We start from the raw sequence: 17,147 nt of genomic DNA, 5'->3' as shown, positions 1-17,147 counted from the left end.
GAGGCCGCCCGCCTGACTGTCCGTGAGATCTGCATTTGACAGCGGGTCTCTGCCACGCTGTCTGGAGCGCAAACTGCAACCCCCGAAAAGCCACAGTAGGCCCAGTAGACCGGAACATTCTTTTTACGACCCCTTCCTTTTCTTCTCACTCCCTGCTTCCTCGTTTTCTGGCTGTCCCTTGCACCCTTACTCTCGCTTCCTCTCGCCGTCTTTCACTTACCACGCTTTTCATTCCCACCCCCTCTAATCTTTCCTTCTCCTGCTGCCTTCTCTCCACTCCCTCCTCGCCGGGTGATCGTTCCCTGCCGGTGCGGCGCTGTCCATGGGAAACAATTAAACGCCACATGGTCTTCCTTAGTACGGACTTCCTTTCTGAGGCGGCACAGGAGTGCTGTGACGGCCATCAGGCTCCCAGCAGCCAGCCACACACACACACACACACACACACACACCTAGAGCCACTAGACCAGAGGCAGCTGGAGGAATCTAGGCAGGCAGCTGGAGAGGGAAATTCAAAGTGACACGGTTTCCTCTTTGGAGGCCAGGACTTTTTAAAGATGAATGACATGCCACCAAACCAAACTTGACTGTGTTTGTCTTTCCGCATGTTCGCTAATGCAATGTAAAAGCTAAATATAACTTACGGGGAAGACGTGGACATAAAGGTAAACTTAGTCCAGGAATTGAGGAGATGGGCTGAAAGTCTAATCCTGGAACAAACTCATTTCCTTTGGCCAACAGAGTGGAGAACAAGTGTAATAACAGTGTAATAATTATTGAAGCCTGGGTGCCAGTCGTCTGTTTCTGCTCAACTCCCAATGGAATTGTCATGACAAAATGTTTACCTCGCCAATGGAGTATGCAAAAGCATGAACACAGATCTGGGACCAGGCTATCACCGTTCTGGTCTGTGGTTATACTCCAGGCTCTAAAGGGACGTCTCATTCCAGGCTCCAGTCTCCTCCCCCGGCCTGCAAGACTCTTCTCTGGGCAGCAGCATTAGTCGGGCATGATGGAGGACATTTCAAACAGCCTGTGATTGACGTGCCCCAAGTTCCGTTTTGCTGGGTGGTGCCTCTCGCTGCCCGGATGAGGTGTGGGGACTTTGCCAACAGTGGAGGCAAGGGTGCTTGAGTTGAGTACCCGCTTTTACTAGGCGTTGCTCACACACTCCAACAAGGATTTTTCATTTTCTTTTTTTTTAAGTGGAGCGCCTTCATGCCAGGGAAAGTGTCTGAGCTTGCTCAGGCATCGAGGCTATCCAATCACTGGTGTCAGTCACTAACTCAAGGAGAACACTGATAAAACAGACAGACTTGGTGGCTTATTCCCCTCCCCGTCCTATCCTACGACGAACAATATCACTCAATTCAATAATAATAGTTAAGGCTTGCTTTAATAAAACCCATCCCAAATAGACGTCGTTTTAAACAAAAGACACTAAAGTGTCTGTCAACCCAACCGACTTCCATTCTATGCCAAAGTGACCTACACTGACGTGGGAACGGCTTGGGGAGGGGAGACTTAAGCTCAAAATAACCATGCTTTCTGACTTGCGTGCTCTGGGGGATTATCCCGAGGAGGGCTGAAGTAAATGGCACTTCACTCAATAGCACTTTACTGCTGGGACTGAATGGCTGTCTACCTCTTTGTGAGCTGCGATTGCCACAGGTTTGTTTTGGCATGAAATGGTCAGCGGCAGGGTGTCCGGCAAACATTCCTGAATTGAATGGGGGCTTCTCTTCCTTTCAAAAAGTCTGGCAAAAGCTGGGGCTATAGTTCAATTTAGCAAGGTGGCTGCTGCATATTTGGTGAGTGTTGCTGTGCGCACAAAACAAAATAGTTAGTCATCCTCAGCCTTCACACAATATGAGAGAAAGAGAGAGAGAAAAGAGCGAGAGATGGTGGGGGCAAAGCAACTTTGCACTGGGCCCGTCTCCACATCAAAGTTTGTCTGGATCTCTGAGCTGTTTTTAAAGTTGCACTATGCAGAAATCGCTCTGCGATTTCCTGGTTCCAAATACTCTAATAGTTTCAGTTCATTTGACAATATAAGCAAGTATTGTGTAGAGAAGCATTGTACCATATAAACTGTTATGAATTTGGTCGGGTCGCCCAAAAAGTCACATATTGCCACTATAAGACTGGGAGGCTGATATCCCTGGGTCTTGTTCAGAAGGGCACACGTATAGTAGGGCTGGGTCATACACCATCTAATTTGTGTTTTTGTGCAATATTCCAAATACCTATATTGGCAAGAATCAACGTTCTCGTTTTTTTTTCTCGTTCTTATGAGTGTTTATGTCCTCTTGTTCTCATGTCTTTTTGGTCTCGTCTCCTGTGCTCCTTCTGTGCTGCGTGCAAAGGCTTATAGGCTGTGCACCTTCCAACTCACTCACACACACACACACACACACACACACACACAACAAGCCCCTCCACCTGCCACTCACAACAACAAAGATTAAAGATCACTCCTTCCTCTCTGACAAGCGGATACAACTCACTATTTGCATTTGAGGTTTGGTCCAACGGAGTCGTCGCTCATATGGCCACCGAAACAGATTGAAACACTATTTTACTGTGATAGCAGAGACGTTATCCTTTCTAAAGATACCTCTTTTTATGTCTCAACTCCTCGAATTGCAAGCAGAGCAGACGCTACCAAAACAAGAGTATCAATGAACATTGATTCGGGAAAACGTATGCTCAGTTTGTCACACGCGGCAGTGTGGTGCCTACTACCGCTAGCAGCATTATAGCCAAAGACTTCTAAAACAGACTACACAGCTAGTATAAATGTGCAATAATCACAAAGCACTAATATTAGCCGGCTACTCACGAGCATGTGGGCTTGAGAGGTTGTTTACGAGACCTGTGTTCATTTTCTATAATGCCCACTACATGGGGCGGCAGGGTAGCCTAGTGGTTAGAGCGTTGGACTAGTAACCGGAAGGTTGCAAGTTCAAACCCCTGAGCTGACAAGGTACAAAACTGTCATTCTGGCCCTGAACAGGCAGTTAACCCACTTTTCCTAGGCCATCATTGAAATAAGAATTTGTTCTTAATTGACTTGCCTCGTTAAATAAAAGGTAAAAATATAATATATTATGAGTGGTTCAGGTTACATTGTTTATACAAAAAGGGGCATTTTCATAAAGAGACTTGAAAGCCAGATCAGTGATTATGGGGTGAAAGGCTCATCTTTTAGGCCATAGTCGCCCAACGTTTTGCAACGAAAAACAGTCATCTACTTGCCGGACAAGTTCAGGTCAGCAAGAACTTCCCTGTTCCATTCAGTTCCAAAACGTTTTGTCTCCACTGAACAGGACCCTGGTTTGTGACTCAACGCAACACCCTGTTGGGATCCCAGCAGTGTTGTTCTCTCATGGGGACATTGCTATTATGAGAGACCTTCAAAGAGCGGCTCTGACTGTCTGACTGACTCAGCTGAAACTGAGAAAGGGCCCTGGTCAACTTTCACTCTCCATGACCACAACAAGCAACTATCAACATCAAAATAGACCTAAAAGTATAGGGATGAGCATGCTACAAAAATATCTCTGAGTTTAAAATTAAAGATACCCAAGATAAGAATAAGCTTTTTTTCAGATTGTAGAAATATATATTTAGTTGAAGTCAGACATTTACATACACTTAGGTTGGAGTCATTAAAACTCATTTTCAACCACTCCACAAATTTCTTGTTAACAAACTATAGCTTTGGCAAGTCGGTTAGGACATCTACTTTGTGGATGACACACAAGTCATTTTTCCAACAATTGTTTACAGACAGATTATTTCACTTGCAATTCACAGTATCACAATTCCAGTGGATCAGAAGTTTACATACACTTAAGATGACTGTGCATTTAAACAGCTTGGAAAATTCCAGATGATCATGTCATGGCTTCAGAAGCTTCTGATAGGCTAATTGACATAAATTGAGTCAAGTGGAGGTGTATCTGTGGATGTATTTCAACGCCTACCTTCAAACTCAGTGCTTCTTTGCTTGATATCATGGGACAACCAAAAGAAATCAGCAAAGACCTCAGAAAGAAAATTGTAGACCTTCACAAGTCTTGTATATCCTTGGGAGCAATTTCCAAACACTTGAAGGTACCACGTTCATGTCCTATATCAACATAACCTGAAAGGCTGCTCAGCAAGAAAGAAGTCACTGCTCCAAAACCGCCATACAAAAAGCCAGACTACGGTTTGCAACTGCACATGGGGACAAAAGATCGTACTTTTTGGAGAAATGTCCTCTGGTCTGATGAAACAAAAATAGAACTGTTTGGCCACAATGATCATCGTTGTGTTTGGAGGAAAAAGAGAGAGGTTTGCAAGCTGAAAAACACCATCCCAACCATGAAGCACGGGGGTGGCAGCATCATGTTGTGGGGGTGCATTGCTGCAGGAGGGACTGGTGCACTTCACAAAATAGATGGCATCATCTAGATGGCAACATCTCAGGAAGTTAAAGCTTGGTCTTCCAAATGGACAATGACCCCAAGCATACTTCCAAAGTTGTGGCAAAATGGCGTAAGGACAACAAAGTCAAGGTATTGGAGTGGCCATCACAAAAACACATTTTTTTACTAAGATTAAATGTCAGGAATTGTGAAAAACTGAGTTTAAATGTATTTGGCTAAGGTGTATGTAAACTTCCAGACTTCAACTGTATATACTTTTTTTTTTTTTAACTGTGGGCGCCACCACATTGTCTTTGGGCTTAGGGCTAAATCCGAACCTCTCTCCGTGTCTTCCTGAACCTCTTTGCCCCCATCCGAGGGGCATAAATACTTTGGTCAATTGTAGCCATCTCCATTAGAAAGCGGAGCTGAGCCAGTGAACAAATGATGCCTCCGACGGGCTTACACAAGCTTAGCAATGTTGACATGTCCGAACAATCGCCGGAGGACCGAGTTTCCAGGCAGACTATGACCATCAAAACGTCACACGTTGCACTGTGAGCCCATAGCAGGGATTTTGTGTTACATGGGTGACTCAAGCACGACTCATTCCACATTTACCATTGATAGCCTGGCGTTGTTTTCGAATGGACAATCTAATTGAATGTTAGGATGGAAAAGTAGTGTATCAAGGGCAAAACGTCATCAACCATTTGATGTGCTGACACCAATTTGTGATAGGTGACCTTTAAAAGCACTGAAGCGTGAATCTGGGCAAAATTGTTCCATCATCACACTTCTTGTGAATTTGGAGCAGACACGTTCTAAATATAAACCTAGTTTCTCCTCATAAGTCACAGACACTGACTTGTTGGCTACGATTTTTTTTTTTTAAGATGAATGATTCAGCAAGTTACCAATACATTACCTTACTATCCTACATTTGGTCTTTGGACATTAGACTCCACTGAAGGCTGTAAAAAAAAATGCAAGCAAAGAACTGCATGGATTGTCGATCTATTTGGTCATACTGATCATTAAAGATCATTGAAAATGTACTTGTTTGGCAAAGTTACGCGATACAGTCAAGTCTACATGTTTCTCCCACGTGAGAAAGTAGGCCTAGGCTTTATAATAGCACGTCGTTGTATACATAAACATTAGTATAGCAACACAGACATGGCCACATAGTAATGAGTCACAAGGGGCCTCAAGCATGGCATGGTTGAAGTTTTTGCAAGCAATGTAATACGGCGGTGAGAATGGATTTGCCACAACGTTACCTGCGATGTTGCAAATAGATTCTGCATGTTTTTTTGCAAAGATAAACTGTTGCAGGGCGACATAACGTGACGAGTTGGCTAAGAATACCAGTTCAGATTAATTAAATCAATTAAAAACTGTCGACAAATGTACGTTTGGCCTACATGCAATAGCTTCAAACAGAGACAGAGCATGAAGCCTAAGAGTGAAACATAACAATTTGGGGTAATGCTTTTGCTCATATCGCCCAACAATCAATATCTACGGATTACATTATGTGTGCGCCTTTGGTACATGCATGATTTCTTACGACAATCAATTACTGCTTGGTCGAGAACAAGTAAAGTGGAAAGCAACATACAGTGGTTTGATCCATTCCAGTGTTGATTTCTGATGGACGAACTGAAGGGACGGTGCGCCGCAGGTACGAGGCTCTTATCGGGGATTAGACATCCTCGGTTCTGGTGGAAGTAATCCATAGTTAAAAAACGGTTCGGACTCGGGGTGAGTCCCACCACATCCTCACTGTCGTACATCACGCAAAACGAGCTGCAAGCCCGAAATAGACAGCAACTGTCCTCTGATCTCCTCCGGTTCGAATAAAGAAGACGAGAGAGGGGTTTTCAAAAACACCGAGCGCAACGAGGGATGTCATCACATGTCACAGGGAAAGAACGCATCAGAGGGTGTCCTCCCCAACAGAGTTGTAACAACATTACAACTACAACGTAACAACTTCTTGTTCTCCAGCCCGCGCGATGAAGTGACGCAACCGACCTATATTGTGGTTTAATTCAGTGGGCACAAACTGTTGTGATTAGGAAAAAAATAACTACACCAAAAAAATAAACGATAAAACAAATGATTCCGTATGTTATTTGCTCGGCTCGTTTTGGGAATATGAGTCCACGATTCACTGTTGTTGAATGGTGTTTCCAACGCGGTTGACCAACTCGGGCGACACAGGGATTCAAGTGGACCACGCTATCCCCCGTCGATCTGCCTTGTCCTTCCAATGCAAGCATGTGTGGAATACAAGTCCCATAGAAAAGTCGCCTATGACAACTTCTTGTCCATCACGCGCCCACCGTCAGTTACGTGTGTCCCCCAATCTCATATTTAGAGATACGGTACTGTAGGTCGCCTCCACAACCGAATCAAGTGGAAATAGGTATATCAATTCCAAATCGCCCCGACCACGACAACACCAGAACGGATAACATGTCCAGGAGTAATATCCGATCTCTTCGATAGACGACGGAGAGCGCTATACTAAGTTCATCTCAAATACAACAGGCTTAAAATTCGTCGAGAATCTGTTGAGCATCCTGTTGTTTTCGTGATCGCTACGTTACATAAGGACACTTGACGGCCGGCGTCCATGTGTTGTGAAGAGACCTCTGCTCACAGTTCATTCGGTTTCCAAATCCTGCCCTGCAAATTATTTTTTTTTGACGAGTTTCAGCAGCTGCGTATTAGCTCCACCTACCCAGCCTCACTTTTCCGTTCTTAAACCCTCAGCTGGGTGTCTAAAACCGGAAGCATCCCGTTTCGGGGGAAAGGATAGCAGAAGAGACGAAGCCCGTAAACCGACGCCTGCTACCTTAGGTTATCCTTCCTCTGGATATGGCCAAATGTAACGTTCTTAGTTTGTAAATCATAGAGGGGAGGGGGGTATTTGATGTTGTTGAAGGTGTTCACCAGATGACAAGTATCTATTCTGCATGAGATTTGAAGTGGAACATGATACTAACAGCCTTAATTGATCTAATGAATGTAGTGGGACTTGACAGCAACTGGGTGGTATTTAAAAAAAATAATAATATAATGACTGAAGTCGGCCAATGGCCCTTTAAAAGTGCACTATGCCGAAATCGCGCCGCCACTTCCTGGTTGCTAAAATTCTAATAGTTCGCATAATGTTTGTTTATGTGACAAAACATGCAAGTATAGTGTAGAGAATCGTTGTGCCATCTAAACACCTTTGAAATATATTTTCCATAACCAAAAATATTATACACTGAACAGAAATATAAACTCAACATGTAAAGTGTTGGTGCCATGTTTCATGAGTTGAAATAAAATACCCCAGAAATGTTCCATACACTCAAAAAACGTATTTCTCTCCAATTCTGTGCACAAATTAGTTTACATCCCTGTTAGAGATCATCTCTCCTTTGCCAAGATAACACATCCACCTGACAGGTGTGGCATATCACGAAGCTGATTTAATCAGCATGATCATTACACGGGGTGGCAGGGTAGCCTAGCGTTGGACTAGTAACCGAAAGGTTGCAAGTTCAGATCCCCGAGCTGACAAGGTACAAATCTGTCGTTCTGCCCCTGAACAGGCAGTTGTTCCTCATTGAAAATAAGAATTTGTTCTTAACTGACTTGCCTAGTTTAATGAAGGTTTTAAAAATGTTCTCAGTTTGTAAATGGGGACAATAAAATACCACTAAAATGTGCAGTTTTGTCACACAACACAATGCCACAGAAGTTTTCATGGAGCATGCAATTGGCATGCTGGCTGCAGGAATGTCCACCAGAGCTGTTGCCAGATAATTTGATGTTAATTTCTCTACCATAAGCCGCTTCCAATATCGTTTTAGAGAATTTGGCAATACGTCCAACAGGCCTCACAACCGCAGACCAAATAAAATAAAATGTTATTGGTCACATACACATGGTTAGCAGATGTTATTGCGAGTGTAGCGAAGTGCTTGTGCCTCTAGTTCTGACAGTGCAGCAATTTTTTATTTTTTATTTCACCTTTATTTAAATAGGACATGGTGGCGAAGTAAATCAAATATAGCAATTAAAACACTGGAATGGTAGATTTGACAGTAGATGAGTGTGCAAAGTAGAAATACTGGGGTGCAAAGAAACAAAATAATAAAATAAATACAGTTGGCTGAAGAGGTAGTTGTTTTGGCTATTTATAATGGGCTATGTACAGGTGCAGTGATCTGTGAGCTGCTCTGACAGCTGGTGCTTAAAGCTCGTGGGGGAGATAAGTGTTTCCAGTTTCAGAGATTTTTGTAGTTCGTTCCAGTCATTGGCAGCAGAGAACTGGAAGGAGAGGCATCCAAAGGAGCAATTGGCTTTGGGGGTGACAAGTGAGATGTACCCGCTGGAACGCTTGCTACGGGTGGGTGCAGCTATGGTGACCAGCGAGCAGAGATAAGGCAGGACTGTACCTAGCAGGGTCTTGTAGATGTCCTGGAGCCAGTGGGTTTGGCAATGAGTATGAAGCGAGACTGTACAGGTCGCAGTGGTGGGTAGTATATGGGGCTTTGGTGACAAAACGGATGACACCGGACAACTATGGGCCAATTGTGTGCCGCCCTGTGGGCCTCCCAATCCCGTTCGGTTGTGATACAGCCTGGAATCGAACCAGGGTGTCTGTAGTGTAGCCTCAAACACAGAGATGCAGTGCCTTATAGACCACTGTGCTACTCGGGGCCCCGAGACGCAAAAACAAAACGTAAGAACATTAAGCATAGAAATAGCACACAGAGAACAGATTTACCGCTTTTTAGACTTGCTTTCAATGAGAATTACAGAGCTAAAACTTATATTTCTATGTGAATTTGGTCAGGTCGCCCCAAAAAAATTCATATTGCAGCTTTAATAAAGTTTCATTCTATTCAAAAACAAAAAAAGGTTTGAACAGTTTAAAATATGAGTGACAAATCAGTGTTAAGCCCGAATGCAGAATCATTTATTTACTAAAAACAAGTGTGGCGGCTGTTGTTCTGAGACAAAACAAGACACTTGTCAATATTGTTCAACCTTTCCATCCATCCTTGTCCCTGTACCGTAAATACGCCCATTGACTGCCCACCAATTACACACACACACACACACACACACACACACACACACACACACACACACACACACACACACACACACACACACACACACACACACACACACACACACACACACACACACCTTTCACAGTGCAGCTGAACTCTCTGTGAACCCAACAAACCAGGCAAAAGCCTCACCTCGTGCTGGCCCAACACACGCTCAACTTCTCACTTCGCTCCCCTGCTCCTTGCAACTGGAATCACCCCAATGTTCTCCTGTAATCCGGTAGGAAGCTCCCCCTCCTTGGTTTCACTTCCCTGGGCAGGTTGCACACACACTTGCTAGGGGGTAGAGCAGTGTACACATAAGGCAATGAATAGTCAAGTCGTGGCGCCACTCTGCATCAGTCAACGAGCTAAACCAAGGTTGCTGTCAGCGAGTGAAAGATGGCCACATTCGTAAGCAGAACAATGTATCAACCTATTCTTTAATGCCTTGGCTGATCCCATTTTCTCCCTTGACATGAAAGTGCCTGGGTATTGATTTTCATCAGTTTAAAATATTAGCTGCTCGGGATAAAAGACCACACATCAAATAAATACACATTTGTTAATTGATAGGAGGCATTAAATCCATTGAGAGTGGCGGCAGGGGTGCTAGCCACAGATACGGGCCCTTTCATAGGATATTACAATTTCCTGATGGGTATGTAAGCGAGCGAGCAGCGCCTGGCAAGTTGCGTAATGAAAATTGACTTCATTGTAAATGTACGACAGAGCAATTTGCTATTATTTACACTTACATCATTGCATTTGGCTTCAGCCCAGTTTTCCTATTACCATTTCACAACATAATTTTGTTTGAGGTCAGTTGATGATTAAGTATACAAACACGTTTTGCACAACAAGAAATTCAGGAAAGTGGAACAGCCAAATATTGCCTTTGTTTCTGAGACACTGCTCAGAGCTCTCATAGAGTCAAGGTGAAGGCCTACAATGTAACAGTCACATGAGCACACAGTCTGTCTGACCTTTGACAGATTCAAATCACATGTTATTTGTCACCTGCGCCGAATATAACTGGTGTAGACTATACCGTGAAATGCTTGCTTTATGAGCCCTTCCCAATGACGCAATGTTTAAAAATAATAAAACTAGTAACACAAGAGAAATCAAATAAAACACAAGAACGGAGTTATATACGGGAGTACCAGTACCAAATCAATGTGCAGACATACAAGTTATTTAAGGTAGATATGTACATGAAGGCAGGGTTAAGTGACTAGACATCAGGAGGGACAATAATATGATTAAAATAAAGAACAGAGTAGCCGCAGCAAAGAATGAGTGTAAAAGTGTGTCTGTGTGCGTGTGCGCGCGTAATGCATTTGTATGTTTGTGTCGTGTTGGTGTGTGTGTGCGTGCGTGGTTTTTCTGCGGGAGTGTCAATGTAGTTGTGTGTGAGTGTGTATATGTACAGTGCAGGTGCATTTATACAGAGACTTGATCACACACAGGTGGATTGTATTTATCATCATTAGTCATTTATGTCAACATTGGATCATTCAGAGATCCTCACTGAACTTCTGGAGAGAGTTTGCTGCACTGAAAGTAAAGGGGCTGAATAATTTTGCACGCCCAATTTTTTAGTTTTTGATTTGTTTACAAAGTTTGAAATATCCAATAAATGTCGTTCCACTTCATGATTGTGTCCCACTTGTTGTTGATTCTTCACAAAAAAATACAGTTTTATATCTTTATGTTTGAAGCCTGAAATGTGGCAAAAGGTCGCAAAGTTCAAGGGGGCCGAATACTTTCGCAAGGCACTGTATAGTCTAGTGAGTGTGCGTAGGGTCAGTCACAGATAGAGTCAGTGCAGATAGTTTGGGTACCATTTATTGACTATTTAGCAGTCTGGCTTTTTAGCAGAATTATGGCTTGGGGGTAGCCTGAGCTTGTTGGTCCGAGAGCCGATGCCCTGGTACTGTTTGCCTGACGGTAGCAGAGTGAACAGTCTATAGCTTGGGTGGATGGAGTCTGACAATTTTCCGGGCCTTCCTCTGACACCGCACGATAGAGGTCCTGGATGGCAGGGAACTCGGCCCCAGTGATGCACTAGGCTGTCCGCACCACTGTCTGTGGAGGTTTGCAGTCAAGGGCGGTGCATTTGCCATACCAAGAGATGATGCAGCCAGTCAAGATGCTCTCGATGGTGCATCTGTATAAATCCTTTTGAGGATACAAGGGCCCATGCCAAATATTTTGAGCCTCCTGAGGGGGAAGAAGTGCTGCCATGCCTTTTTCACGACTGTGCAGATGTGTGTGGACCATGTTAAGTCCTTAGTGATGTGGATCCCAAGGAACTTGAAGCTCTCGACATGCTCCACGACAGCCCTGTCTATAAGGATGGTAGCGTGCTCTCCCCCCTCTCTCCGGCAGTCCACAATCAGCTCCTTGGTCTTATTGACGTTGAGGGAGAGGTTGTTGTCCTGACACCACACTGCTAAGTGTCTGACCTCCTCCCTGTAGTCTGTCTCATCGCCGTCGGTGATCAGGAGTCATCGTTGGTTTACCCCTGTCGTGGGTGAACAGGGAGTACAGGAGGGGACTAAGCACACACCTCAGAGGAGCCCTCGTGTTGAGGGTCAGTGGGGAGGAGGTGTTGCTGCCTTACCCTCACCACCTGGGGCCAGCCCGTCAGGAAGTCCAGGATCCAGTTGCAGAGGGAGTGGTTCACTCCAAGGGTCCTTAGCTTGATGATGAGCTTGGAAGGGACTATGGTGTTGAACACTGAGTTGCAGTCTATAAATAGCATTCTCATTTATTTCCCCTCTTGTCCAGGTGGGAGAGGGCAGTGTGAAGTGTAACTGACATTGCATCCTCTGTGAATGTGTTGGGGCGGTACGTGAATTGGAGTGTCTAGGGAGGTCTAGGGTGTCTGGGATGAGGGTGTTGATGTGTGTCATGACCAGCCTTTCAAAGCACTTCATAATTACAGATGTGAGTGCTACAGGGCTATAGTCACTCAGGCAGGTTTCCTCTGAGCTCTTGGGAATAGGGACAATGGTGGTCAGATTTGAAACATGTTGGGATGACGGACTGGGACAATGAGAGATTGAAAATGTCAGTGAAGACACTTTCCAGCTGGCCTGCGCTTGCTTTGAGAATGTGCCCTTTCGACTGTTGGCTCGGAGTCAGTCTCACAGGTTTCGCACTATAAGTATAAAAACACTGCTTTCCAACGGATGAGGTGCACGGGAGTTCTAAAGGGTCTCGTTATCAACCTAAAATGTCAAATCAGGTCAGTAACCTTAAGCTGCCTGTTCAGTGACACTATTTAAACATATGGGCCAGCACTCTTTACTCCTACAGATAACCCTTCATGGAATGTGTGTCAATTGGCAAGAAACAGCACACCAAGAACTAGATGATGAAGCCAGGGCCTGTGTTCACAAATAGCCTCCCAGTAGGAGTGCTCAGATAAGATCTAAAAGGCCAAACTGATCCAAATGAGTAAGATTACATAGAAGGTGGGAACTGATTCTAGATTAGCGCTCCTACCTTTTGAACACGAGCCCTGGACAACCCAATGACTCATGGAGTTCTACAGAGAAAGGCATGGAACTGAAGCCATTTTTCTTGCTAATTTCTCATCTTGCGGAATACGTCCTGGCTGGATCTGACTTTGAGAAACGCACTGACACTTTTAAACATTAAAACGCCACTAATCACTTTCTGGAACCTGTGAAGGAAGGCTGTGAAGGAAGGCTGTGAAGGACGAGGGCTTTTTGCTGGGTGTAGACCAGGCGGTAATTCTTCTTGCTCTTGAGAGCTAAAACGTATGAACCGATGCCCACTTTGAGAGCGGCCGACCGGCCCGGGCTCTTCCTGGGCATGGGTCGGGGAAACAGTGATACATATCCCAACATATTGGACCTGATGATGCCAATTAGGAACACTTACACATTTTTTTAAACCACCTTAAAAAGGTCAACCCTCAAATTGGCTTTGGTTAAAAATGAGACCCGCGATAGGTGAAACAGCACCAGGCATGGGGAGGTCAGTTTTGTTTTGAGGAAATGAGCATCCCACATCGTGGTAAAAATGTAATCGTAGTACATACTCTGCTGTGCTATCGTGTGTGCAATGATGTCCGAGGGGGGAGGGGGGGAGTGTTCATTGTTTGAAGTAACATCTTTGTAATATCGCAAACGGACATGGCAGTTTCACCACTATGGCTTTAAGGAGAAGTGACAAAGAATTGGCTATTTTGTACAAGTGAAATGCAGTTGTACATTGATATGGCAAGTTTAGGGCAATACACCTTATCATTCACATACAAAGAGATAATTGTAGTGTTCTGATGACAAATTGAGTAGATATTGAAGAAATTGACTTCTAAGCTACTTTTACAACCCTCAAATTAATTGCGGGCCGATGAACTTGAGTTAATGAGAGGAGATTACATGGTGTCCTTGATAAGAGCAATTAGCATTGGTCTTTGGAGTCCAAGTGGTGCTGGGAGGGATGGGGGAGTTGAGATGTAGGGAGGGTGATGAGATGGGGGGATTTGGGGGGGGGGTTGAAGAGGTTTATGATGTGATGGGAGGAAATGCGTGGGAAAACCTGACTGTAACTTCAAAGCACTAAACTATGTATTTCCCTTTCATCCCTGACCCACCCCCCCTTCAACATAGACATAGCAGCCCCACCCCCCCCCCTTTTTAACTGAGGATTACCAGAGACATTGGCCTCATGGTGTTTCTACCAATTAAGTATCATTGTGAATCTCACACCAGCTGTCATTATGTTACGTTATTTCCTTTATGAGATCAGTTGCTTCGAGGTGACAGAATACAAGTAATTAGCGTTAGGTCAACTCCGTTACAGTAATTACCTTCTCCTCCACAAATGGAGGATGGGCTATCTAGCTCTCTGTTGCAGCACAACACACACACACACACACACACACACACACACACACACACACACACACACACACACACACACACACACACACACACACACACACACACACACACACACACACACACACACACACACACACACACACACACAAGCTCATTAGTGGATTAGCCTAACCATTAATGCCATAGATTGATAGCCACAGGAAGAAGCTGCCCAGTATCGTGTTTTTCACACAAGACAGTCGGAGGAGTCGACTTGTGACATTTCTGTCACTTCCATTAATATAATACACTTCAGAACATCAACTAGCTGAGAGGAGAGAGAAGAACGGACCGTGTCCCTGTGTGCGTTTCTCTCCCTGTCCCTGTAAACAGCAGTGAAGGGTTAGCTGCTTATCATGGTTATGTGCATGGGTATGTAGGATGTCGGACTCCCAGCATGCATTGCAGCTCTGCTATGGGTTCATTACACCACACACTCCTCTCAATGGTGTAACAAACCCATTAAAGAGTTCCACTTTGAAGAGCTGGCATGTGCGATAAGGCCAAAATATCCTAGGATGGTATTTCAAAAAACAATTACGGTATGACAGTATTTTATGTTTTTTAATAATAAAAGTTCAAAATGTGCTTCATGAGTAGCACATGACCCTACAGAGGCAACATATACATTCTAAGTGATTTCAATGGGTCTTCTCCATCCTGATTGTTTTATACTGTTCAATTCAACCAAAAATCATGTTCAGCATTTTCATCAATTTCCTGCACTCACTTGGGGTCATTTCCACACTGCCACATAGGGCTGCAAGATATTGGCAAACAATCTAGGCCTTATTTGTAACCAAATATTGCATTTGTGATTTGACTTGCGATTTAGAGAAAAACACTTGGGTGAACTGTTGGCATTACGGCAATTTTAATTCTATTGTTAGAATATAATAGTGGGCTCTTTGAATACAGTGTTATTTGACATGACAATGAGTGAAAATGCCAGGAGTTATTGTGACAGGTTAGGAACCAGAGTGTTGTTGACAATTGTTCCTAGAGGATCCTATAATCTTTGGCTACATTTAATGTTTTCTCATAGCAACTTAATGTAGCTAACATATTCGTGCTTCACGTGTTTCTCTTTGATTTAGAAGATACTGTTGCGCAAACAACATACTGATTTTAAGACTACACCATCACTGGTATTATCAGGCTGTATAGCTAATTATGTTTGCTCTGACTCAGTACATGTATTAGCTAGCTAGCGATTAGCATTTGCGGCTAACACGATTCAGACCCAACTTGCCGTTTGCAGATGTAAGAAACACAAACTAATAGTGTCAATATAGAACGCTAGTGGATTTATATCAAGAAGCAAAGTGAAAACAGCATCGATGTCATCAACATTGTTACATATGCTGCATTGGCCATGCAGACTGAACGCAAATGTCTCTTGGTTGAGGAACATCAAATGCGCTCCTTGAGTGACAGGGGGCGTGGCTAGGTCTGTGTGGAAAATGTCACGGAGAGAAAGAGTGGAGAGAGATGACTCAAGTAGCGAAGTAAACTAACAAAAATGGATGTTACACACAGCGTATAACATTTAACACACCTAAACATTCAAATACCGTTATAGAATGTAACGTAAAAATCACACACTGGTCCGTGCATCAATACCGGTATATCGTAAAATACAGTTTACCGCACAGCCCTAGTCCCACATGGCATGTTAATCTCGTATTTAATGGATAGGTCAAAATTAGTGCACTATATAGGGAGCCATTTGAGATGCAGTGGAAGAGCCTCCCCTATCTGACAGCAGAGTGGGTTTGACATGTTGCTCAATCGCTCGCCTCACACCTCCCTTATCACCCTGCTCATCGCTTGGTCTGTGCACATGTGGCTGAGGGCAAGGGTGAAAGAATAGAGGGGGGGGTGTGACCTGTTATAAGCTATATAGCTGTATAGGAAAGACAGCTTCAGTATATATTCATGAACGTGTGTGAATTGGGTGTGTGTGTACATTTCTAAATCCGTGACCATATGGGCGGTTGTATTGCGTGAAATCAATTTTGTATTTTGTATTTTTTGCAAGCAAATCCCCCCCAAACCCCTTGTCCAAACACCTCCGAATGATAACAAGAGCTTGTACCTGCGAGAAAAGTGGTTAAGTGACATCTCCGTCGGAGAACTCTGTAGCTAGGCCATGGGTAATGGTGATGGCTTGAGTTAGCTGTTAGCATGTGGCGTGGATTAGCTACTGTTAGCCTCTGCACATCTGGAGAAGCCAGGCAGCGGCTATAAGGGTGTACCGAGTACACACTGCAGGCATGACGAGGAAGGGTAGCACACACACATACATGCACACACTACGTTGGGAGGTTTTGAGCCAGTGAAAGCCTAGTCTCATTATCTCCGTAATGGGCCAGAGGACGTGTGGAAGAGGCCAGAGCTGTCTTGTAATCTTAACGTCTGTACGTGTTTGTTTATCTTTGTTTTGACACACGCTTTCATGCTCGACTCGTTTACTGGGAGGCCACTGGGGTCAGTGCGTTGTGTGAAAGTAAGGGGGATGCAAATATCAGCTGAATTACAGGTTATTTTCGTGATACGAGAGATAAATGACCTTGTTCCTATAGCACTTAGAAGAAACCGAGCGAGAGTAACCCTGGCCATCTCTTATGAAATGGAGAAAAAGAGCCGAATGTACAGAAATAATTAACTGGTTGTTAAAA

The 17,147-nt window shown here is 44.1% G+C and overlaps 1 protein-coding gene across 2 annotated transcripts in view; it reads right to left on the bottom strand.

Moving 5' to 3' along the window:
* The window catches only part of LOC135553949 (retinoic acid receptor alpha), a 210,298-nt gene that overhangs the window by 58,377 nt on the left and 134,774 nt on the right, over window positions 1-17,147 (bottom strand). The window contains exon 1 of one of the 2 annotated variants that reach the window (XM_064985908.1): window positions 6,040-7,158. The exons of the other annotated variant lie outside the window; for it this stretch is intronic. Coding sequence (XP_064841980.1) covers window positions 6,040-6,214 — 175 coding nt within the window. The 5' untranslated portion in view covers window positions 6,215-7,158. Of the gene's footprint in view, window positions 1-6,039; window positions 7,159-17,147 lie in introns of those variants that run through there. 2 annotated transcript variants of the gene reach the window in all.

The sequence above is a fragment of the Oncorhynchus masou genome, chromosome 14 (genome assembly GCF_036934945.1).
Source record: "Oncorhynchus masou masou isolate Uvic2021 chromosome 14, UVic_Omas_1.1, whole genome shotgun sequence".
NCBI lineage: Eukaryota > Metazoa > Chordata > Actinopteri > Salmoniformes > Salmonidae > Oncorhynchus > Oncorhynchus masou.
This window is presented reverse-complemented; position numbering and strand designations above follow the sequence as displayed.